At 42.4% G+C, this 23,737-nt stretch overlaps 4 protein-coding genes across 10 annotated transcripts; 3 read left to right on the top strand and 1 right to left on the bottom strand.

Moving 5' to 3' along the window:
- The first annotated feature begins 341 nt into the window (after positions 1 to 341).
- Positions 342 to 3,120, top strand: LOC122534480. Its single transcript, XM_043665138.1, has 3 exons — positions 342 to 671; positions 741 to 938; positions 1,015 to 3,120. The coding sequence occupies exons 1-3, from the start codon at positions 587 to 589 to the stop codon at positions 2,529 to 2,531; spliced, it is 1,800 nt and encodes a 599-aa protein (XP_043521073.1). The 5' UTR covers positions 342 to 586; the 3' UTR covers positions 2,532 to 3,120.
- Positions 3,121 to 5,147: 2,027 nt separating this feature from the next.
- On the top strand, positions 5,148 to 8,013 carry LOC122534482. Of its 2 annotated transcripts, none has more exons than XM_043665146.1 (2): positions 5,148 to 5,429; positions 6,573 to 8,013. In XM_043665146.1, exons 1-2 carry the CDS (start codon positions 5,412 to 5,414, stop codon positions 6,825 to 6,827), a joined length of 273 nt encoding a protein of 90 aa, XP_043521081.1. In that variant the 5' UTR covers positions 5,148 to 5,411; the 3' UTR covers positions 6,828 to 8,013. The 2 variants fall into 2 exon arrangements, with proteins under 2 accessions (XP_043521081.1, XP_043521080.1); XM_043665145.1 differs by lacking the exon at positions 5,148 to 5,429 and adding an exon at positions 5,465 to 5,929.
- An 856-nt stretch (positions 8,014 to 8,869) lies between these two features.
- On the bottom strand, positions 8,870 to 19,961 carry LOC122534481 (hairy/enhancer-of-split related with YRPW motif protein 1). Of its 5 annotated transcripts, XM_043665143.1 has the most exons (7): positions 18,850 to 19,167; positions 18,430 to 18,727; positions 18,034 to 18,320; positions 17,095 to 17,960; positions 14,970 to 17,002; positions 11,963 to 12,177; positions 8,870 to 10,203 (listed from the first exon to the last, which is right to left on the bottom strand). In XM_043665143.1, the coding sequence occupies exons 5-7, from the start codon at positions 15,602 to 15,604 to the stop codon at positions 9,788 to 9,790; spliced, it is 1,266 nt and encodes a 421-aa protein (XP_043521078.1). In that variant the 5' UTR covers positions 15,605 to 17,002; positions 17,095 to 17,960; positions 18,034 to 18,320; positions 18,430 to 18,727; positions 18,850 to 19,167; the 3' UTR covers positions 8,870 to 9,787. The 5 variants fall into 5 exon arrangements, with proteins under 5 accessions (XP_043521078.1, XP_043521076.1, XP_043521077.1 ...); XM_043665141.1 differs by lacking the exons at positions 18,430 to 18,727; positions 18,850 to 19,167 and adding an exon at positions 19,875 to 19,961; XM_043665142.1 differs by having other exon boundaries at positions 18,430 to 19,167.
- On the top strand, positions 19,603 to 23,534 carry LOC122534479 (ribosome biogenesis protein BMS1 homolog). 2 transcript variants are annotated; one of them, XM_043665137.1, is made up of 3 exons: positions 19,603 to 20,514; positions 20,580 to 21,612; positions 21,643 to 23,534. In XM_043665137.1, exons 1-3 carry the CDS (start codon positions 19,661 to 19,663, stop codon positions 23,494 to 23,496), a joined length of 3,741 nt encoding a protein of 1,246 aa, XP_043521072.1. In that variant the 5' UTR covers positions 19,603 to 19,660; the 3' UTR covers positions 23,497 to 23,534. The 2 variants fall into 2 exon arrangements, with proteins under 2 accessions (XP_043521072.1, XP_043521071.1); XM_043665136.1 differs by having other exon boundaries at positions 20,580 to 23,534.
- Positions 23,535 to 23,737: the final 203 nt, after the last annotated feature.

Here is a 23,737-nt window from a genome sequence, read left to right as displayed (position 1 = left end):
TTCAAATTTATTTGTGAACGTAATTTATAGCATTATCATTGAAATATGCGCTCGTGGAATGTAAATATTATTGGCGTATTAAAATTGAAATTAATTATTCTTCTTACATGGTTAGAGAGCGTTTAGTTCCACCGTTCTGCCACAACGCGGCGCTAGTGTTTCTTACCCCGTAAAACAGAGAAATTTTTATTTGCAAAAAGAAACTGATTTAGCGAAATGAATTTCGTGAAAATTAGCTTTTCTCTTATGTTTCATTTATATTCTATACTTATATAATTATAAAATAAATTATTAAAATTATATAATTATATTCTATTCTATAATTGAAATTTCCATTCAACGGTTCGAAGATAGTGTCGGTAATATAGGTTGCGTCGGTTCGCAGATGTAATGACAATTAGATGCTTGTGATGAATAGTTATTGTTTGTTTTGTTGTTTGAAATTTACTGAAATTAGTATGTATAATAATAGTCTTTTAAGAGTTTTAAAAGTAGACAAGTTAAATAAAGAATCGAAGCCGTATCGTGACACGGAAAATCACAGTTCTTGTGAAACTATTTTGTTAGTGAAAGTTGTTAATTAAAAATGAGTAAACGAAGAAGTTCAATTAAACGCCAGTCTAGACACAGTTCTGCTATTTTAAATTCGAATTGGGATAGTTTTGATGATGGTACGTACGTGTTTGATAACTTTCGTATAGGTTAGGTTATTCACGCAAGTTGTCATATTTATGTTTCAGAACATTCACATTGGTGGAAAAATTTGGAGGATAACACATTGACGAGGCTGTCAACAAATTCAAACGTTTTGAATCAGACCAGCCGTTATTTAAATTCTGATTCGCAAATGGAAACAAGCTCGTCTATGGACAATTGGTGGAAGGTACTGGAGACCTCCTCAAATTCCTCAAAAATAAACAACCATGTCATAGAAAGGGGTACGTTTTCTTAATTTATGAGGTGTAGGGTTTCAAACTACTTGTTACTGATTATAATGCTAGATTATTTTGCTAGATTCTTTGAGGAATGTGCAGACATCAGACTCTGAAGAAGGATCCATAGTCAAGAAAAGAAAACATCCTCTGCTTCTGAAAGAAAAGAAAAGCAAAGATAATATCTTTTTGAATGCTCTTAACGATTCTGAGTCATCTAAATTGGAAGTTGCAGAAAAGACTAGACAAAGTTCACAAAGACGGAGAAGTTCTGCATCAACTAGCAAAACAAACCCCAATGCGCAACAGTCGAATAGAGTAGAGGAACGAAGTTTGGATCACAGTCAAAGCAGCAATGATATTTTAAAATCAAGGCCTGATATTTTCAGGAGAAATTACAAGAGTCGGAATAATGCGTTTGTCGACGTGTTGAAAAAGAGTGAGTTAGAATTTTCTTTGAAGGGAAAATCTAAAACAGTCTCCGATAATGAGCAACAAATTGAAAGAAACGATTCGATGCCTGCTGCAAGTAAAGCCTCGACTCCTAATGAAGCGGTGGCAAATCAGTCCGAATTAACGTCTGAAAGTAAAAATGACGTTTCGCATTCGCGAACACCAAAAGCACAGACCATAATATTTGAAAATAATAATCCATCCGTACATAATAGTACCAAAAGCGATGAAAGCAATGACAGCACTGACAGCGAATACGATATAATATTGAAACCGAAGACAAGACTGCTGGCAAACTACCGTAAGAGTGCAGACAAAAATCCATTCGAGAATATAATTGATAATCAAGAAGACACTGCTAAAGTACAAGAAAATTCATTGCAAGCCTCGCCATTGCCGTTACGTTCTCCTTCAAAGGAGAGAATCTCGACTGGTTCTGCACAGTCAATGCCAACGGTGGTTGGAACGTCTACTTCGCAAAATACCAACATCTCCAAAGGGCAGAAGAGTATCAGGGATTTTTTGAGATCGGATGAAATGTTACCAGTGTCGCAGGTTTTTCGCGATAAAGATAAAGTAAATGGGATCAAACGAGAACTGGAGAGGCTGAAGAAACGAGAAATAGCCCGCATAAACGACAAGCAAAAGAACGAAAAAAAGTCGTCGTTAGAGGCAGGAAAAATAGAGAAGGTCGAGGAAGGTAGGAAACTGCAAAAGCAACGTTCGACGAGACAAATTCACAAGGCATTTCTGGTAAATGGGAAACCGTACCGGGCACCTCGGCTCCCCCGTCCACAATACTGGATTACCGATCGTCTTTACAAATACTTGTGGAAGTGTATGGAACCGAGATTCAAGCTGGAAACGAGAGTAGCCTCCGAGAAGTTTGTGCATCAGTTGTCGAACGTAACAACGTTGATTGTCAAACGTAAATCGTACTCGAATTACAAGGCCGAGTTGCACGCGTTAATGAAAGAAATGGCGCGGCTCGGCATTATCCGTACTCGGAACGATTTTTACAACTTTTGCCACGATTACTTCCCGTACGAACTTCGCGCGAAGACAGTGCCGATGTTGCTACCCGGAAATAAGAGTAATATACCGTACGACGCGGACAAGTTGCACGAACCTCTTCTTGCCTCTTGAACGTTTGTTACTTGACGTTATCATCAATAATGTCACGTTCAATTGCAGTAATATATCACATAGATCATGATAAATGTATCTCTGTATCTGAAGAAAATGATGGGTCTGTTTGATTTCCCATCGTATTATGTAAATAATTTATGGACTAACCAATGTGATCATCTTTGAATCTCCCATTGAATTCTTTTTCTACGTAGAATGTAAGAAGTGAATAAAACATACACGTATTCTGGCTATTTCTGTAATTTCGGTTTTTGTGTGTTGTCTAATTGCGGTCAATCGGTATTCGATATTTTAACGTTGGAATCGATGGAAAACGACACGTGTGAGAATCGAAAAGATTCTCCTTAGAAAGATCTTGAAATTCTTCCAGAAGATCAACGCAGTTTCTTCTTTCTTTCTTCTGTTTCCTTTCTCTGATTTTTCTTGTATCCGTATGTTATATAATTATACTCTTACAGACAATTACGTTAGTAGAGGTGCGTGTAAATTGCACATCACGGATATATTCATCTTTGTACCAATCCAAGTACTGTTAGTAAAGAATAATTTTTGAGGTTTGGTGTTATTTTCGCTGATTTATCAAAATATAAAATATAAAATAATACATTGTACATAAAATATAAAATATACAATAATACATTGTACGTAAAATAATTACATAAAATATAAAATGATACGACTCTTGTTTTATCACGAAACGGCGCGTGAACGAATATCGGAATTTCATAAATAATCGTGACAAGTGAAAAGAACGAGTCCATAAGACCGAGACTGTTCCTCTCAGATTTGATCGTGTAACGATGTGCAACGCGTCGAAGTTAAACTGTTCATTTCTGCCGACGTTGTTTCTCGTTGAACGAATAAAACCAGTTTTTGCAGCGTCTATTGTCCGTCGATGCAGTTTCTCGAACAAGGAGACTTTGCTCCCGGACGTGTCGATTACAATTATTGATGATTTTCGGGAGGACGGAGAAGGCAAAGTGGGGGTACACATGCGGTTGCATGTACGGTGTCTCGTGGCTTCTCCCTCCGCGGACCTAGAGGTAGGGGGCAGCGGAGAGGGAGTACAAAGATGGTGTTATACTTGGGTGAACCGTCTTAATTAACCGAACGAATCTGACCGAGTCTCGTTTGAAGTTTAATCTCTAATGGAACAGCCGTCGCAATTAGGTGAGACTTATTTTGCGCGCACCATATCGCGTATAATGTTTGAGCGAGCATCTAGGGGGGAGGGGACACGTGACCCTGGCACGCGTCGCTCGTTACTCTATCGCTATCGGCAATTGTTTCCCATTAAAATTATTACATTCTTTTTTTTCTTTTATTTTTATTTTTCATTTATTTATTTTTATTTCTATTTTTTAAACTAGGCTACCCGCCGTCCTCGACGCAAGATCTGTAGGTGAATGTGAATCGTACAGAGAATATTATCTTTATATAAAAATTTGAGAATGTTTAAAAAACGTTTGTTCGTCCACAGATACTGCCAGTTTTCTCTTTTTTTTTTGTTTTTCTTTTTTTTTACGAACGTCGATATATCTTAATGTTGAAGCAGAAAAACTAACTAGCGAGTGACAATTAGACACTTTAGAAAAAATCGGAAATACACGCGTATTTGGCACGTGCCACGATGATTCGGTTACTTCGTTTGGTTCGAATGTACGAAGATTAAAAACTGCCGGGTGGGAACGAGGGGGAAAAGAGGTGCGTCATATGTCCTTACGTCAAGTCTTTTTCTTCTATTTGATCGTCTCGTTACTTTCATCTAGCATTGTACATGGGGATTTCTACACGTGCATGTATGTATAATATATGCACGGCATGTGCAGACAAGGATAGTAAACTAGTTCTAGGGCAGCGTAAGATGCAGGTAGTCTTGTTGACGTCACACGCAATCGGAGTGGTGCATTGTGACGTCGTTCGTGCGAAGCTATCTTAGGATCGTTCAATTCGTCTCTCCTTTTTCATTTCAAGAGGATCTTCTTCGTAACGATCGTAAAGATATTAAGACACTGCTCGTGATCGAAAGCGAGCAAGACTGTTGACTACGAAATGAAAAGTATGTAATCACATAGCTTCTATGAAGCAAAAAATCGTTTACAACTTCGAAACTATTAATTTCTACACCCACGTTTATTAGAATGTTTCGGCGAGCACTATCTATCCTAGAAGTTACGAACCGAATGTTTCGAGATTTCACAAAAAAAAAAGACAAAAAAAGGAGGGTACATAACCTCTATTATTTGCTACCAGTACTTACTGCTGCTTATTATTATTGTCGTAGATCGAATGTAACGCCGATATTGGCGTTTCCTCGAGCGAACGTAGCTCGAATGTTATGACAATTATGAGCTTTCTGTGGGTGCATCGAGCTGGCACGTGGCGACACGCACTGGGGAGATGGTAGCCTCGTGCCGCCGCGTGAGAACAACTCCGCTCACACGCGTTACGTCTACGTCGCGCGCACGTGCGTATCCACGCTACGTGTACGTATCGCGTCTAGTTTCGCGTACGCGCATGCGTACGCGCGACCGTGCCACGCGCCTCTGCCACCCTTCAACTTTCCAACGAGCATCTCCTTTTCCCTCCCTCCTCCCCCTTTCATTTCTTCTCTTTCTTCTCCGCCTGGCTCTGTTAGCTCCGCGAGTTTATCATCTTCGTGCCTCGATCGATGTGCATATCGCGCTCACGCGACCACCGGTAGCGATTCTAAAGTTGAAAAATAAAAGGAACAATACGTGCTCCTGTCGTTCAAATTGACTCGATCTTTCAAATTCGGTTTTCGTTCACGAATGGAGAGGAAGGAGAAGGAAAGTAGGAAAACTGCGGCCGAAATCTCTGTTTCACGATCGAGAAGGAAGAAGTGATGCCTTCGAAATGAAATTTATACCTGAGGTAAGGGAGGATTGAGCGCGCACGAGACAATGGATCAGCAGCAACAGTAAGTACGCGAGTACACAACTTGGTAAACCTAACCCTTCTTCGGTTCGTTGATAATGTCTACTCTCTTTTTCTCTCTTTCTCTCTCTCTCTCTCTGTGCAAACGTGAGTCTATAATACTCGAAAGTAAAGCATGCAGCATGTAAATACTTTAGACGGTGAACGGTCGAGTGGGGACAGGGTAGTTCGTACGGCGTGGTACGATAAGATCGGGCCAGCCGAGGTAATAAATAGGACGGTGTGGCGGCACGGAGCGGTATTTGGTCGCGTGACGCCGAGGCGTGCGCATCGAACTGGAGAGAGACGATTCGTACAACGGTCAAAAATCAATCTCGTCAGCCACCGTGTCCCGTTCAATCCCGTTCAAAATTCGGACATCCTCGGGACACCGTCGAAGGCTCGGCGTCGATATGTTGAGAAAATTGCTGAGCAAGTCCGGTCGCAGGCTCCTTAGGGTAAGACGACGTGACAATTATCCCTTTCGACTCGCTGTTGCACTCACGCGCCCATGCACACATGCACGCACACGTACGTACATGCACGTACAATGCACGTACAATTCACGTACACGTTTCTGGTGCATCGGTCGACCTAATTTCTTCAGCCAGGCGTTTCGCATCGTTAACCTCGCCATTGGCTTGTTCCTGCTAGTAGTTTCGATCCGAATCTGAATTTAATTTCGTCGATTCGAGGCGATTACCACCCACCCGACCCCTTCTTCCTGCACTTTACGAAATTTCTTCGCACACGTACGAACCGAGTCGAGCCTCGAATTAATTTTACAGTCGATTTTTTTTTCACACGTCGCGGGACTGTACAATTTTTTTCGTTGGCGTAATTCTGACCTTGCTCAACATTGATTCCTGTGCCTCTCGCTGCAACCCCACTGACACGAACGTATACTTCTAAGAGACGTCTATGTCTACCACCGTTAAAATTAAGAAAACGAATAAAATTTGAACATCTTTTCGAGCTTCTCCCCGCGTGCTGTGGTAACGACTCGATTGGTATAGAAAAAAAATAAATAAATAATGATAAAGAGAAAGAAACGAACAAAGTGTCGTCGTAAAATAAGCTGTTTGCTCGTCAATTTCGCAGGCCATCAAGAAACTGTCGACGAGAAGCCGCAAGGTGAAAAAGTCACGGAACTTGACATCCTGGCATTCGAACGTGCCGGAGTTGGAGACGGAGTCGCTCTCGTGGTCCCTGCCGTCGCTGGACGCGAAGAGCATCGACACGTTCACGACGTACGTTGCCGACAACTCCGAGGACGGCGTCTCCATGTGCTGTTACTGCGACGAGTACGAGGAGAACCAGCGGAACGAGAACATTGAGAACGAGATGATGATCTAACGACTGAACTCGACAAGTTTCATGGAGATTCATCGCCACGAGTATTATTCCCGTCTTTCTCCGCGACGGTGATGGGAGTGTGACGAGATTCGTCGTCGTCGTCGCTTCGAACCGAAATATGTATCTGTTGAACGCGAGATGAGCGGGACGAGACATCGAAGAGTCTATTCGGGAAGATTAGCAAAAAAAAAAAAAAGGGAAAAAAAGAACGTAAATATCTATCCCCTTTCGTAAGGTGGGCACACGTTCGATTATTTTGTCGAGCTAAATTTTGACAGAAAGTTCGACCACGTCGATCGATAAGAATGAAAGATAAATACGTTACGTTACACACAGTTTTGTCAGGATGCAACGAACCGTCCAACAGGCGTATGTACTTAATTTAGGGCGAGCCCTATTAGCCCGAAAAGAAATCGAAGAAGAAAGATTTTCAACGATTTGCGTCGAAGTAAATGAAATCGTACGTTGTAGATGTATCGTGGTTTGTCGATTCGATCTCACGTCGACTCGATTGCGAGAAACATGTATGTAAATAGTTTAGCCGAACTCGTCGACGGTGCGCGATTTAAAGATCTCCCGTTGTCGAAATTGGTATTTGTAGGGACGTAACGTTTCCTCGTTACGGTGTATACTCGCGGAGATATTCTTTTACGTGGTACGAGTTAAACTTGCACAATTTAGACGCGATAGAGTGTTGGTTGCACGGTGTCGACCGATCGACAGAACGAGCACGCGCGAAACTAAAGCCGCTCTTCTATTCTACTTGCAGTATTATTTTTACAATTACTACCAACTGCACGATTTTCGTTAAGAAACGTGTTACAGCCGTGTTATCGAACTATATTATAATTTCTTTCGCAGGCAGGCTGTTCTTTTTTTTTTTTTTTTTTTTTTTTTTCTTTGCCGCAAAACGCGAGACGTTACAACGACCACCATTTTCTTTTTCGTATAACATTTGTACGCGTTGTGTACGTGTTGTATTTACGCGAGCACGTGTGAAATATGTACATAGTTGTAAGACATGTGCGGATGTATGTATGTATGCATGTATGTATGTACGTACGTATGTACATAGACACGAATAATACGAGTATCGATATTTTATTGTATGTCCGACGAGGCTGTGACTTTTTAATGGATAATGGCGAATATGTCGTAAATAAAGTATAGTTTTTGCCGACGGTCATTGGTGTTCGTTAAGAATTTTCGATCGAAGGAAACTTCTGTTCGCTGGCGACAACGTCATCGTCCACCCTCCTGGCACGTTCTATGTACTTACTTGCTTACCACCTGTATTTTAACGTGGCTATACACGCCAGTAGCTATACGTAAATATTGACGAAAGTGACAGGATAACGCTAGTGTCCAAGTGGACGCTTAAGTGGGCATTACCGTATTACGATCGCCACCGGATCGGGCAAGTTTCTCATACGCAGAACACGACGGAACAGCGAAACGTTCTATATAGAAAACAATTGAAAAGTTTGAAACAATTGGAAAGTCTGGAAGAAAAGAAGGGGGAGGAGACAAAGGACGGAGAGAGGCACGGTGATATTCGGAACGGGGGGGTTGGTGCCTCGAACAATGGCCACGTGCCCACGCACTATTCTTCCTCTTTGACAATTAGGTTTGCTGCTGTCCGTGGATTTTGAACGTTCGCAAAAGAAAAAAAGAAAGAAAAAAAAAAAAGGAAACCGGTAGTGGCTAATTATCATCATCGATCGCGTAACGAGCGCCGCGAGTTTCCCCCGTTTCTTGCCAACGTATTCTTCTACGAAAGGTTTAACGAGCGGCAGAACTGGTTCGCATCCCGCTAGTCGAACTGGGGAACACCCCGGGACGCTTACTTTTGTTTCTCTGTTGCGGTCAAGCGTCTGGCCGAGCTTTCAAAGCGAATCTTTGCATAAGAATGCACGCCTAGTCGCAATGAATTTGCAATTTTGCAGGCGTTTTTTCTTTTTTTTTTTTTTTTTTTTCTCCTGTTTCGCTGAAAATTCGCAGAGATTACAGAGGGAATTACAGAGGCGAACGGAATTGCCGAATGAAACAGACTGAATGAAAAATCTCTCTAAACATTCGTCGGTTCTTACTCGGCTTTAGAGCACGCTTGTTGCGAAAAGGATGCAAGGAACACGTCACAGGCATTGTTACGTTATTCTCACTTTATTGCAAAAATCTTTGAGCGTGTTCTCGCGCAGGACTCGTGGCGGCGCGGCACGATATTTAATGGCACTTGTTGGATCACGCGTTCGATCGACGTTCTTTTCTTTTCTTTTTTTTTTTTTTGGATTTGATCATTATCACAAGCGAGTCACGTCATCGCGTCTGTTACCAAAAGAAACTTATACATACATACATATATATATGTATAAAGAGAAAAATAGAAAAATAGAAGTAAGTACAAACGATCTCGGTCGCGTTTCGGTTATTTACAATAGATAGAAACACGTTTTAGATCAGGTAGTATACAAGTAAGCATATATATATATATATATACACAAATTGTACAATCGCGATCGCTCGGTCGGCAACAATCATCGACGAGTCGCATCGCATCGAATATATAAATAATATCTTTTTAGGATAGTTATTAGGTACTCGCATGACTATCGTACGTAACGTACCGTATATTACACTACGTAGAAAAGAAGAGTGCTCCAGAGGAGGGAAGAAATTGGGGAAGAAACTGGGGCGAGGAACGTGCGTAAAGGTGAAATTCGCCATTCGAGAGTGAAACTGTCGCGAGTTGCTCTCGCAAAAAATGGACACTGCTTTTGGAGAGCTGTTACTGTCCGAGAGCATCGCTCTCGAGAGTAACTCTCGAATGGGGATCTTCGTACCCTTAAACGAGGAAACGAGGTTGTCTAGGCACGGTTCGATTTTTTCAAAGGTGAGGCTTCGAAGGGATGGGCGGAAAAGGTTGTGGGAAAAATTTGGAGGAACTAAGGATAGAGGATGTCTCAATAGGCCAATTCGGCGCCCCACGGCCTGTAAGGTTTGCCGTGTTGCTGTTGAGGATACTGGCCGGAGTACTGGCCCCATCCGAGCGCGGTGCCACCGAGGAGTGGCGGCATGGGCCCCGCGCCAGGTGGCATCCCGGCGGAGACGGTGCTCGCCGCCCCCGTGGTTGGCTCGTAGCTGCTGCTCGTCGAGGTCGACGTCAGACTGGTCACCGGAGGCACGGCCGAGGCCACCGCGGACGGAGGATGCTCGCGATGGAAGCTCTGCAGGTGAGAGAGCAACCGTAACCTCAGTGGATCCCTCTCGTCGAGGCCCTCCATCGTCACCAAGTAGCGGCCAACCTCGGCCGCGCACTCGCCCCAGCCGACCGCGTGGTAGTCCATCGCCAGCTTCGTGCTGTCGTATCCTTCGGGACCTTGGAAAAAAAAAAAAAAAAAAAAAGGATAGTTGAAAACGAATCGTCGGATGATCGTACAGATGATCGTCGTGTATTGTGGCAATTCGAACGGTATCTCGGATCGTTTATGCGGATATTTATATGGGAGGGAAAAAAAGTGTAGAGGAAAGAGGGTGTGGAAGTGGTATATAGTTGGACGAGTTCGGCAGCCGGCAGGATATAGCTGTACGCACGGTGTGTGTATAAGCACGTCGTACGTGCGCGAGAGAAATGGGACAGGTAGCGTGAGAACCGTTTAGACCCCCGTAGACGGTGACATGCGCGCGTTATACCGCCGAACAGGAATCAAGATTCTCTGCGCGTTCCGATTTCCGATTGTTTATCTTTCTATCTATCCCTTGACGGAGGATGATGCCTCCTCGTAGGGGCCTCGTTTATGCCAGAAGACGTGAAAACAAAAGTACTCGATACTCCAAAAATTCCCCGTCCGCGGAACCGGAAAGAAAAGAACGAGAGACGAACTTGCAAACGAATATAAAAGATGGTTAAAAAGAGAAGAGATAGGTAGGTAAGTAGGCAAGGGCGCGACGACGCCAGAGTACGCATGTGTAAGAGAGTAGCTACGCATGCAGGCGCATAGTATAGATATAAAACGAGAGTCGGTTTCCCACAGGGTTCGACATCTGCCCCGACCGTGGGCAACGCGGCGGTGCCTCCTTGACGAAGGGTGCCACGCGGGACACCCCACTACTACCTAACTCGCCACCAATCGTGGGAACACCACTTCGGAAGAGTCGTTGACTTCCTGTGCTTCCCACAGGATCTCCGATTCGGCTCCATGCTCCTCCCTACCACCTGCTCGCCTCTCTCTCTCTCTCTCTCTCTCTTTCTAAAGATATCTCTACCGACGAGGTCTCAAATCGCGAGAATTGCATACCGTTCTTTCTTTCTTTTTCTATTCGATCAACGCAGATAAATTCCATCTGTTTTCGAGTATCGCGCGTGTCGTCTTATTGTTTAAATCATATCTTGTTATTACATTGTATTATTCGTATTTATCGTATTATTATTATTATTATTATTTATGCACAAATATCTATCGTTTTGACTGCAACAAATAACTTAGCCTCGATCGCGGCTAAACGACCTGGTTTTATTCTAGGAGTTCGACGCAGTAACTAACAGCAGATGGTTTTTCGGTTATGTCGAGTCCTTCCTACCAGGAAGTTGTACGGTCAACAGGTGTTTTCCAGGCCAGGAGAAAAGACGGAAAAACGTGTCGTTCGCGATCATTCTCCGATAATAGCCGATATACAATAGTTCAACACGTCGAGTAGAGGTTTCTTGGCAGGGCCACGAATCCAAACTTGCTCCCCTTGGGTATCCTGTTGTTGTTTTTCATGCTCTCTCTTTTACATTTTCCATCTTTTATCCTTCTGTTGTCCTTCCTGCTATCCTTGCGTGTGTGTGTTACGTATTTAATGAAATACTACGTATTTTTACATTAATAAAGTAGTTATGACTCTTCTTCAGAATGATCTAACAATTTACTACGTTATTATTACATCGTTGTTTGACAACTTACAATTGGTTCAACTCGCTTTTTCCTACTAAACGTTATTACACCCTTTCGTGCCTCTTGAATTAAAAAATTAAAAATTAAAATTTAAAATCAAGATCGTGGGTGAGTGTGGTCCCCAGTGGTAGCTCGACTGTCGCCCAGATACATACATGTAGGTGACGCGGCGATCAACGAGTGTTAACGAGGGGGCTTTACCTTTGTTCCGAAGCGTTCGCAAGTGCTCGACCGTGAGCTGCAAAATCTCCGCCTTTTCCAATTTGCCGCTGTGAGGATCTCTCGCTGCCGCCGGCACCAACCTTCGAAGCTCGCCGAGGGACGCGTTTATTCTGTCGCGACGTTTCTTCTCGATCATCCCTCGTCTTCGTTTCCGCGACGCGTGCTGGCAGGAGTCGCCGCCCGGCGAGTTGCAACTGCATCGAGAAAAAAAGGCGCAACGATAGTTGATAGTGTGCGTGTGCAGAGAAAAGAAAGTGAGAGTCGAATTGATCGTCAGCGTCAGTGTAACCCGGTCCCCAAATATTTCCAAACCTCTCCCCCCCCCCCCCCCCCTTTACAAAGACAATGAGATTTTAATTACCGCGCTGTTCGAAAGCAGTCGAACCATATGTCGCCGAATGTCGGACAACATTAACTCTTACAGTGTCGAACAACGGTACATCGTTTGCCGATTTATTCTTCCTTTATTTTTTAATAAGTCTCTCTGAATTTTATGATTATTATTTTTTTGCAAAATTTTTTCTCAAACCTTGGCAAACTGCCAAAGTTACTCTTACTGATATTCGGACAAAATATATATATATATATATACACAGAGTGTTTTGTAACTTATGGGACCCACTTCGCGAACTGATTTTACGCCTAAAAACAATGAAAAAAAGTCATATAAATATATGTCCTATCTGTCTTCGTTTATGAGGTATAATGAATTGTATAAACAGAGCAAACTCTAAGTAAGCTAGTTTTACCAGGGATGGTATATTCAATTTTCATAATAATCATAATTGAGATGAAGAAAACCCACATGTTAGTGTGCATTCAAGACATCAACACCAAGTTTAGTTTAAACGTATGGGCAGGAATAATTGATAAATTTTTAATTGGACCTTTTTCTCTTGATGGGAAACTAACAGACACAAAGTACGTTGATTTTTTGAGCACGCATTTACACGAAATATTAGAGCAAGTTCCAGTCGATATTAGACTTTGTATGCGGTTTTTATGAGCTCCGCCGCATTTTAGCCGAGTGACTAGGCAATTTTTCAATCAACACTTTGCAAATNAAATGGATTGGTCGTGGAGGTCCTATTGCATGGCCTGCTCGTTCTCCGGATTTGAATCCATTAGATTTTCATTTGTGGCGATATTTAAAATCTATTGCATACGCAACATCGATTGAACATGCTGAAATACTATAAAATATAAATAGAGCAAGGCTTCTGACAAATTCGAGAAACACCAGGAATGATAGAGAGAGTAACCAGATGAATGACAAGACGCGTGCAGGCTTGTCTTCAAATGCAAGCTGGTCATTTCGAGCATCTTTTGTAAAACAGAAAATTCATTATATCTAATAAACGAAGACAGATAGGACATGTATTTATATGACTTTTTTTCATTATTTTTAGACGGACAATCAGCTCAGTGGGTCCTACAAGTTACGAAACACCCTGAATATATATATATATATATAACTTCTTTCAATTGCCATTGCAACAAAGAAATTACTTTTTCGACGAAAAAACCAGATACTATGATGGTGTTCCAACTTTGCTTGATAAACGGTATATTTGCGATTTTCAACAGAATTTGTTTTTTGATATTTATTAATAATATATTGCACTGTAGAATGAGACTATTTCAGCAATAACTATTGAGGATTTTCCATCCTTTAGCTTTATGATCAATCCGTGTATTTTCATTTCTGTACGTTATTATGAATTTTGTATATACTTTCTGCTTGCTAATACAAAACTAAAGAAGGATATGACCTCCGTGAATCGCATGACTCGAGTTTTTCAATGTGTTTGTTCAAAACACTTTCATGATAGTGTACGGGAACTTATTTGTCGCAATTTCTGTTCAATTTATATTCAAAACTTGAGTACAGCGAAACTGATTGCAGGATTTGCATAAGTTTGCGTATACTGGTTAATGAAAGCAAACAATTTTAAATAATATGTCGAAAATTTTTGTGTCGGGTATAACTTTTTAATTATACACAGTTGAAATTCAAATATGATACTGCACAGAGACTTTTTTGACTGACAATGAGTGTATATTCTCGCGCGACTAAATATTTTTGAATAATTATATATATATATATATATATATATATATATATAATTATATATATATAAAAGTACGATATTGCTAGGAAGAAATATTAGTAGAAATTAGTTGGTGAAATATAATTGTAAGAAAGTTACAAAGGAAAACCACAACACTTTGCCTAAACTGTTTTAATAAAACCGATTAAAGTTACTATTGCATGATTATACTGTATACTGTTTGTATAATAAATATTCCTGTAACCTTAACCCCTTGGCTACTGTCGACGTCTACATGCTCAGCTTACTCGTTATTGACCATAATTGCAACAAAAAAATATTCACGCAAGTGAAGTCTAATTACATTTTTCGTTAGTCATATGTTATTTAAACGTAAATGTGATTATTTCACAGTTATTTCATTCAACACCCTTAAAATGAAAAGGTGTGGTAATAAATTAATCAGAAAAAGACACAAATATGCGTAAGAAAACATAACGTAAAAAGGGAGACACATTACGATTGCAAGAAATATGACGTAAAATATTTAAATGTACCATATCTTACTAGATTATTAGATACACTATGAAATAAATAAAGCTTACAGTCACTGTTAAATTTTTAGTTACTCGATAAGCAGAGTATAGAATAAATAAACAACACTGGTTTAACACTGGTGCGACTCAGTGTTTCGATATATTTCAATATACTTCTCGACACAGGCACGCTGACGATAAATCTCGCCGCTCTCAGTGTACATCAATTCAAAGCCTGCCGTGGCCAAAGAGAGATGAAAGATTCTTCAAAGTTTTTAACACACGTGTGCTAAATTTCAAAATTTCGAAACCGGGGAAGGATTACTGTCGGTCGCCGAGTGACCTAACGACGAGGCACCTAACACGTTGGAGGGGATCGAAATCGAACGCTCGACTTACGGTTCTTTGCCACTCTCTTCGGAGAACACGTCGTCGCAGTCCGAGTCGCTCATAGTCCTTTTTAGGTTTCTCTGTTGCGACGCTTGTTGCTGTTGCTGCTGCTGTTGTTGTTGTTGTTGTTGTTGTTGTTGTTGTTGCTGCTGCTGCTGTTGCCCGTTCTCTTGACTCCTCATGTCCGTGACCTCGATCTTGAGATCGGAGAACTCGTGACTAGATCTAATCTCCGCGGTCATGTCCGGCCTTATTCCCGTCATGTCCTGGTGATGCCTCGCCATCTCGGGCCTGTGCAATTCCGGTGGCGGCTGGTGTCTCGGCTGCTGCATCTCGGACGCAGCGGAGGGATGCCTGAGGTCCGGCCTGTGCATCTCGTGTCGGAGGTCGGCGGTGGCGGTGCTCGGATGCCTGAGGTCGTGATGATGACGGGACGCCACGACGTCGGCATGTTGCGGCTGATAAGAGGGATGAGGCGGCGGCGGATAGCCCCAGTGATGGTGATGATGGCCGGAAGGTGGTGGCGGTGGCCCGGAAAGAGCGGAGATGTGATTCGGGCCGACCGGACCGACCGGCCCGGAACCGATCTCCGACGAGAGCAACGTGCTGTTCTCGTCTGATCGCGCGACCACCACACGCCACATCGTGCTTCCTCACTCGACGACGCAAACTCTCGATTACTCGTCCACCTCCGTCGAGTTTTTCTTTAACACCTCTCACTCTCGAATTTCTCTTTTGAGTTTTAGATACTTGTTCGGGACAACATAACGACGACTGACGATTTGACAAGCGCGTGCACGAGATGCGAGACGATCGAAGGAGGAAGAAGTCGCAATCGTCGAAAGGAGCAATCGCGATTTTCTTCCGGGTTCTTGGCCTGGTGTTCTGTTCACGTGTCGAAGCTTCCCGAAGAGATTCGCGGTCGCGTGTTGTACGCGCGGCAAGCAGCAGATACTCGCGATATTGGTGCGCACGGTGGTGCGAAACGCGGTGCACTCGCAGGCGTGTGCACTGGTCGCGTGGCGGCCGACGTATGTCGTGTGACTCGTGTGCCCCGTGTGACGTGTGTGCGGGAGGACTTGGATACGAGTGTGACGACACACGACCGCCGTGCCCCGTTTCGTCCCCGGTCCCCGGTGGTGGGGACTAGGTGTGCCGCGCCTCCTCGGGGAGTGGGGGCCCAAGCAGTCTCTGTTCTGCTTCTCGATCGCAAGGTGAAAAACTTCCTCTCTCTCCTCTCTCTTTCGCCCCATGCTCACCACCACCGGGGGTGAGTAAGTACCTACAGGGGTCTGCGAGGGACATTGGGGAAGAAGGAGAGCGAGAGATATATCAAGGGGGAGTAAAGCGGCGATCAACCGGCCGATTTTCGTGGGAACGCTCGTGGCGCTTAACTGGTCGCACGCTGTCGCGCTACCCTACCCTCTCCGTTCGCAACTCCGAGTGCAAGTCGGTAGGTAAATACTAAAACTGGAAGATTTCGCGAAATCTGGGATCGTAGTATCCATCATTGATTCACCAGTACGATCATCCTTCTTTCATCGACTTTCATTGTGTGTTGTACGTATTCTATCATCTATAGATGTCACGCGTGTTTCTGTCGTGACAAGCAATTTGGCAGTTTGCTGGATAAACTAAAATCCAGATGATGAGTCCATCTCGCGAAACTAGGGTGCGAAATCATTTTGCTGGTTCTAGCCTGTCTCTCGGCGCGACTCCCACGGTGGCTAAGACTCGCGAACGATCGCTTACCGAGCCACGAAGGGTAGCCGGCAACGAGGGAGGGTGCGATCACGATAGAAACGTTCTCACGCAGGAATCGCACGCGGCGCACGCGTTTCTGTGATTATCGCTCGCCTATGGGAACCAACTCGGTTAATCGTGCGTCGCGAGTCGTCAACTCGTTATCAAAGTCTTTGGTACGAAACGATTATCGTACAAACTACCGACTTGCTTTCGTAGTTCAAAAATTTTCGGCACATTTCGGTACCGGTGTAATAATTTGCCCGAGAAACTGTCGTCGCTGGTCGTCGGTTCGGTATCTAAAACAAAAAGAAAAAAAAAAAATACAAAAGCGTCAATTCTTCATCCGTACAACTCGTACGAGAAGGCTGTTCGAGTTGAAACAAAGTACCTATTTGACTGTCGCTTCCGGTCTGCACGCGACTCGCGCACGTGAAGTCGCGTGTCGCGAATCTCGTTGCTCGTGTACGCGCGTGCGTATCCGAACAGGCATGCCGTAACTTGGCGCTATAAGGTGGCGGTCCTCCTTTCCTCGTTGCCGCAGGATGCCTTTGTTCCGACGAGTGACGAACCTAGCAACGACAATTTTAACAAGAGGAGCTTCGTCCTACGAAGTATTCGGTCTACAAATATTTATATTCATAATTCCAGTCGGATCGGCGAACAACACGCGCGGAGACTTGGTCGAGTGGACTTGCCCGATGGTCAGCTCATCTCCTGGACAAACAACGAGCCGTTCGATGTAAAGCAAACACGCATAAAATTAGCAGCGTTTGACCTCTTGCCCGGCACCGTCTTCCTTGCGAAAACAAAGGCTCGCAATTCGATGGTTCGGACGATGGAGGGTGATGACGATGGACCGCGTCCATCGATTCGACCGGTGGTCACTCCCTCTCTCGATCGGCCGATTGACCATCGACGTTGACAGTTGGCGCCGCGACACAATCGTCCCGATAATTGGTCGATATTGTTCGGGACACTCGAGTTCGAAACAGCGCCGCGCATATGCCAGCCCGCGTCCGCCAAACTGACCGCCGATGCTCGATTGCTTTACGATTTGTTGTCCGCTGGCTGTTCCTCCAATCAATCGGAAATATGAATTTATCGGCGATCCTGTTACGACGATCGGGACAGTATGACAAATATCAGCTTCCACGTACATACATTCGACCAGCCGCTATATTTTCGTGTCCCTGTTTGCTCTCGTAAATTTTCCAGATCGTCCCGGATTCTTACATCGAATTCTCGCATCGAACGCTGAAATATAAACATACGCATTTACGAGGTTCATCGAACAGTTGCACGCCTTTTCAACACACACAATTCGAACCTTGCGTTTCCTCCTTTCTTTCCAGCGAACGGTTTTTCACGTTTCTAATTGACAATGACGTCGGCGAAATCCGACGAGTCGTAGAATGTTTCACATCCCGTGCCATCTGTGCCACATCCTAGCTTGGCCCTTTGCCAATTAACTACCTCGATTAACTGCTGTCCAACTCGAGTTACCACCGTGTTAAACGTGGACGCGGCAAGAAACGAAATATCGATGTTGGTTTCTGTAATGTTTAATGTATAACTTGACTCCAGTCAACATCCATATCCGTTGGAAACAATGCCCTGCAAACGGAAAAGTTACATATATATTCTCAGTGGTGGGGATGGCAAAGAAAAAAAAAAAAAAAAGAAAAAAAGAAAACATAGGACTTAGATGAATGAATATATATACATTTACAAAGTCGAATGGGAATGCGTGCACACCCTAAAATTACGCCTCCATTTGAAAGTCACCCCAATCGTCGTGGCGATTCGCCGCGGTTCGAGGCGTCTCAATCGGGGACAAGTGTAAAACCGTCGTGGATCCGCGCTCATATATTAAACAATTTTTTTACCCGTGATTTTCAAAGGTGACAGCTGTCACGAACCGAACTCGACGGACTGGAACAGCCACGGAGCCACTGTTGGTGTTCTTCCGCGATACGTCATCGCGCATTTCTGTCGCCGAAACTTTGTTCCGTTCGTTTCTCCTTTCATAGAATGGGACGACATCGCGTTCGATTAACCAGCTCATCGCCATCACGTTCTATAGTCGATCGATCACTCGGCCAAATTTTACAATATCATTCGGCCATTGTGTGAATTAAGATACCTTTGATCGATGACTTTCCAATCGAAATCTAGTACCGCTTGATCCCGAGGGAGTAATGACACACGTTTGCCCGAATCTGTTGAATCTCTCTCCTCCCTCGCCAATTTTACTCGAAAGCTTTTCGATCAACGTAGAGTTTCGTTTGCGAGAAATTTCGGAACTTGTTTCTTCGCTTACAATTAGACAAGACAATACAAATGAAATTTAATATTATGCGTATATAAAGTATCGAAATGGTTACGGTGTAACCATCTAGCGGTGAAAATATGTACTAATTGGGCACACCATGTGATAATACAGTACAGGACAGTATAGTCAAGTACAAACTAGATATATGACAGTCTCGTCTGTGTCTATACTAACCAGAGGATACAATAGTAAATGTTATTTGTTAATCGCAAATCTTTTTGCTTACTATTCCAAAAAATTCGTTGTTAATAAAATTTATAACTCGGAAATGCAAATATATTTTCTTAGGCTGACGCCCATATAATTTTATTGTCCACAAATTATAATTACTGTGACTTGTGTTCAACAAGTGGAAAAGGTGACCGTTTTCTCAGATAACACGTGATAAGTAGTAGCAAATTATAACACTTTTTTACTATCATGTTATAATATCATAAATGTTGTAAATTATAATACCTCGTTGAATTATTTTCAGACGTTATACTGTACGTGTACGCAGAAATGCGTGCATAAGGCGTGCCATCGATCTAACATAACCTCAACACTAATCCGTAACATGATCTTAACCCTAAAATGTATTTGCATTAATTAGCGACTAATAAGTTTTGTAAAGAAATTGAAAATGTCGAGTGCGCCAGAGAGTGCAGTTGCTCATAAAACACATAGAGAGCGTAATGCCGGTCGTAAGGCAGAGAAGAAAAAAGCAAAGAAAAGCCATGTTCAAGAACTCACGGACAAACAGAAAAATCCAAAGGCATTCACGTTTAACTCTGCGATTAAAGCAGAACGACGATTTAGACGGAAACAAGATATAGAAACGAAGAAACAGCATATACCACTGGTTGATAGGACGCCTCTTGAACCTCCTCCGATTCTAGTTGCTATTGTTGGTCCTCCAAAAGTTGGCAAATCTTTGGTCATTCAATGTCTGCTTAAGAGTTTTGTGAAACAACCGTTGACTAACATAATTGGTCCTGTCACTGTTGTTTCTGGAAAAAAGAGAAGAATCACCTTCATGGAGTGTAACAACGACATTAACAGCATGATAGACATCGCTAAAGTAGCAGACCTAGTATTGCTCCTGGTAGATGCATCTTTCGGCTTTGAGATGGAAATATTTGAATTTCTAAATATCTGTCAAGTTCATGGTATGCCTAGGATCATGGGTGTGTTGACTCACCTAGATTTAATTAAAAATGCCAAACAGTTGAAGAGGATCAAGAAGACATTGAAACAAAGATTTTGGACAGAAGTTTACGCTGGGGCAAAATTGTTTTACTTATCTGGATTGATTCACGGGGAATATTTACGCACCGAAGTAAAAAATTTAGCAAGATTTATATCTGTCATGAGGTTCAGACCATTGACTTGGCATACCATGCACCCTTACATTCTAGCTGATAGAATGGAAGATTTAACATCCGCTGAGTTGATTAGACAAAATCCAAAAATTGACAGGACAATAAGTTTATATGGGTATGTAAAAGATTATGTACATTGTTGTTAAGATTTCAGCATTAATTTCTTCTTAATGTTGCCAGGTATGTGAGAGGAATTCCTTTAATCAAAGAGGCATCGATACATATTCCAGGCTGTGGTGATCTGAAAATCAGAGATATTAGTTTCTTGCCAGATCCGTGTCCTTTGCCAGAGGAGTTAAAGAAACGTGCATTAGTAGAAAAGGAACGATTGATTTATGCACCTTTTTCTGGCGTTGGTGGCATAGTGTATGACAAGGATGCTGTTTATGTCGAATTGGCTGGCAGTCATTCTCATCAAGAGGAAGACACAGGTTTGGTTGGTGCTTTAATGGATACTCAAGAGACGTTAGATCAAAAGTTACAACATAGCGAGTTGCAATTGTTTAGTGATGCTGCTCCCATAAAGTCGCAAGATATTGATGAAAATCTCGACAGTTATAAGGGAGAAACTGTAATTGATAATGGCAGGATTAGAAGAAAGGTTGTATTTGCCGAGTCAGTAGAGGATTTTTCCGGTGCATCGGACGATAGCGATCAGGAAGATATCGAAGATGATCAGTTAGATAGCGATCGAGAAGAGGAAAGTGAGAATGATATGAAGGAGGCAGAAGATGAAAATAAAATCAAACAGATGCACAAAAAGAAGGGCACAAAGAGAAAAAGTAAAGTCTATGAATCAGAAAATGTTAAAAAGAGGAAAAGTTTGTCAAGTAATTCAACGTTAGAAGATGACGATGTTACTACGAAAGAAGAAACTTTGAATTTGACAAAAGGTACAATTTCAAATGCGTCGAATTATACAGATGTGTATCGTTGTCTAAGCAAGGAATCGGATATTATGGTAAAGAATAGAATTAAAGAAGCGCTCGATCAGTTGAATTCAGGTACAAGTGCAACGAACGAAGGAGAAAATAGCGAGAACGAAAGTTTCGATGAATTGAGCGACGGAGATACACGAGATGGACTAGAAATGGATGATGCAGAGCAGGGAACTGATTTTGAATATGAGACTTCTGAGGAAGAAGAAGAAAACGAAAATATCGAAATTGATAATATGGAAGAAGTTGAAGACGAGATTGAGAATAATGAAGAAGTCGAAGGTGAAATTGAAAATGATGAACAAGTTAAAGATAAGATCGAAAATGATGAAGAAGTTGAAGATGAATTAAAATGGAAGACGAACCTGGCCGAACATGCTAGACAAGCATTCGAGACACGTCAGCGAAACAACAGAAATCTCATGAGAGTTGTTTATGGAGTGGATAGGAATCGTGTAAAAGAAGATGAGAAAACTCAACACGAAAATGACGAAATAGGTGGTATCTTCCGTGTCGTTCAAGAGCAACAGAAGCAGAAAATACAGGAACGAGAGTTGCAAAATCAAGAAGAATGCATATTTTTCCCGGAAACTCAACTGGATTGGTTGAACGAGGAAAACAAACTACTTGTAGCAAATCGCTTCGTAACTGGAAAATGGAAAGAATCGGAAGATGCGGAGGAGTTGTTAAAGTTAGACGATATAAACGAGGAGGAGTTGTACGGAGATTTCGAAGACATGGAAACCGGGGTAAAACATGAAGCGGAAACTCCAAAGGAATCAACGACGAACGATGCGGAAGAGAGGAAGAAGTTGCTGGAAAAGAAGAAAAAGTTGAAGGAACAATTTGACTTGGAGTATGACAACGGTGAATCTAAAACATATTACGACGAATTGAAACTTGAAGTTGAAAAACAAGCGAACTTAAACAAGTCGGAATTTGAGGGAATAGATGATGACGTAAGGGTACAGCTAGAAGGTTATCGTCCAGGCATGTACGTACGCGTCGAAGTCGAGACTGTACCGTGTGAACTCGTTACGAATTTTGATCCTACATATCCATTGATTATCGGGGGACTGTTACACGGAGAGGAGAACATAGGATACGTACAGACGAGGATAAAAAAACATCGGTGGTATCCAAAGATTCTAAAGAGCAAAGATCCATTGATACTCTCCGTAGGTTGGCGTCGATTCCAGACGTTGCCAATTTTCTCAAAGTTGGAAGACAACTTGAAAAACAGAATGTTGAAGTACACACCGGAACATGTTGCCTGTATGGCACATTTTTGGGGTCCTATCACGCCACAAAACACAGGAGTGCTGGCGGTTCAAGATGTTGCTACCAGAGTGCCAGGTTTTAGAATAGCGGCAACAGGTTCCATCGTGGAGATGGACAAGAGCACACAGATCATGAAAAAGCTAAAGCTCACTGGCGTACCCATGAAAATTTATAAGAAGACGGCGTTTATAAAAGATATGTTCAACTCGGCGCTCGAGGTTGCTAAATTCGAGAGTGCTAAGATAAAAACCGTGTCCGGTATACGGGGACAGATAAAGAAAGCTGTGTCAAAGCCAGAGGGATGCTTCCGCGCAACATTCGAAGATAAAATACTTTTGAGTGACATTGTTTTTTGTCGAACTTGGTACAAGGTGGACGTACCAAGATTTTACAATCCCGTCACATCGCTCTTGTTACCTGCCGAAGAGAAGAGTCGATGGCAAGGAATGAAAACAAGCGGACAGTTGAAAAGAGAAAAGAACATACATATGCCCGCGAACAAAGATTCTATGTACACACCTGTCGAGAGAACGGTGAAAGTATTCAAACCCTTGTCTATTCCGCGAAGCTTGCAGAAAGAGCTTCCGTATCGAGACAAACCGAAATTAATGCCAGCATCTCATAAACAAAGAAACGGCAGAGTAGCCGTGGTACGCGAACCGAAAGAAGCGAATGTAGCAAGGCTCATGAAAATGATTAAAACCAATTATGCTTATAAACAAAAACAACTCAAAGAAGCTACTAAACGAAGAATCGAGGCACATCAAGCTGAGATTGCTGCAGTTGAAGCGCGGAAGCTTAAAAGGCAAAAAGAATTAAAGAAACACGTATTTAGAGAACTTAGTAAATTCAACAAAAAAAACAGTCATAGTATATGATATGATATAAATATATGTATATAAATAAAATAATTGTTTTTTACCGATGACTTTTATTTCATGATATATATTACTAATGGTATGTTTTCATAAAAATATACTGTTATTTAGTAATAAATGATTTTGTTTTATTCTCTTTCTCTCTCTCTCGTTCTCGTATATCATATATATACATATATATCATCCTACATGCATGTGTATGTATATATATGTACGTATGTACGTATAAATATAATAAAAT

Source organism: Frieseomelitta varia, unplaced genomic scaffold (assembly GCF_011392965.1).
Source record: "Frieseomelitta varia isolate USP_RPSP 00005682 unplaced genomic scaffold, Fvar_1.2 scaffold_600, whole genome shotgun sequence".
Taxonomy (NCBI): Eukaryota; Metazoa; Arthropoda; class Insecta; order Hymenoptera; family Apidae; genus Frieseomelitta; species Frieseomelitta varia.
The sequence above is the reverse complement of the archived record's forward strand: the minus strand, read 5'-3'. Positions and strand labels throughout refer to the sequence as shown.

Bases quoted from the DNA above. Each gene is read 5' to 3' on its own strand.
- LOC122534482 (XM_043665145.1), top strand. From the start codon at position 5,885: ATGTTGAGAAAATTGCTGAGCAAGTCCGGTCGCAGGCTCCTTAGG. The intron at 5,930-6,572 runs GTAAGACGACGT...TCAATTTCGCAG, and splicing joins CCGGTCGCAGGCTCCTTAGG to GCCATCAAGAAACTGTCGAC.
- LOC122534481 (XM_043665141.1), bottom strand. From the start codon at position 15,604: ATGTGGCGTGTGGTGGTCGCGCGATCAGACGAGAACAGCACGTTGCTC. The intron at 12,178-14,969 runs GTAAGTCGAGCG...TTCTCGATGCAG, and splicing joins GAAGAGAGTGGCAAAGAACC to TTGCAACTCGCCGGGCGGCG. The intron at 10,204-11,962 runs GTAAAGCCCCCT...TTTTTTTCCAAG, and splicing joins GCGAACGCTTCGGAACAAAG to GTCCCGAAGGATACGACAGC.
- LOC122534480 (XM_043665138.1), top strand. From the start codon at position 587: ATGAGTAAACGAAGAAGTTCAATTAAACGCCAGTCTAGACACAGTTCT. The intron at 672-740 runs GTACGTACGTGT...TTTATGTTTCAG, and splicing joins TTGGGATAGTTTTGATGATG to AACATTCACATTGGTGGAAA. The intron at 939-1,014 runs GTACGTTTTCTT...TTATTTTGCTAG, and splicing joins CAACCATGTCATAGAAAGGG to ATTCTTTGAGGAATGTGCAG.
- LOC122534479 (XM_043665136.1), top strand. From the start codon at position 19,661: ATGTCGAGTGCGCCAGAGAGTGCAGTTGCTCATAAAACACATAGAGAG. The intron at 20,515-20,579 runs GTATGTAAAAGA...TAATGTTGCCAG, and splicing joins AGGACAATAAGTTTATATGG to GTATGTGAGAGGAATTCCTT.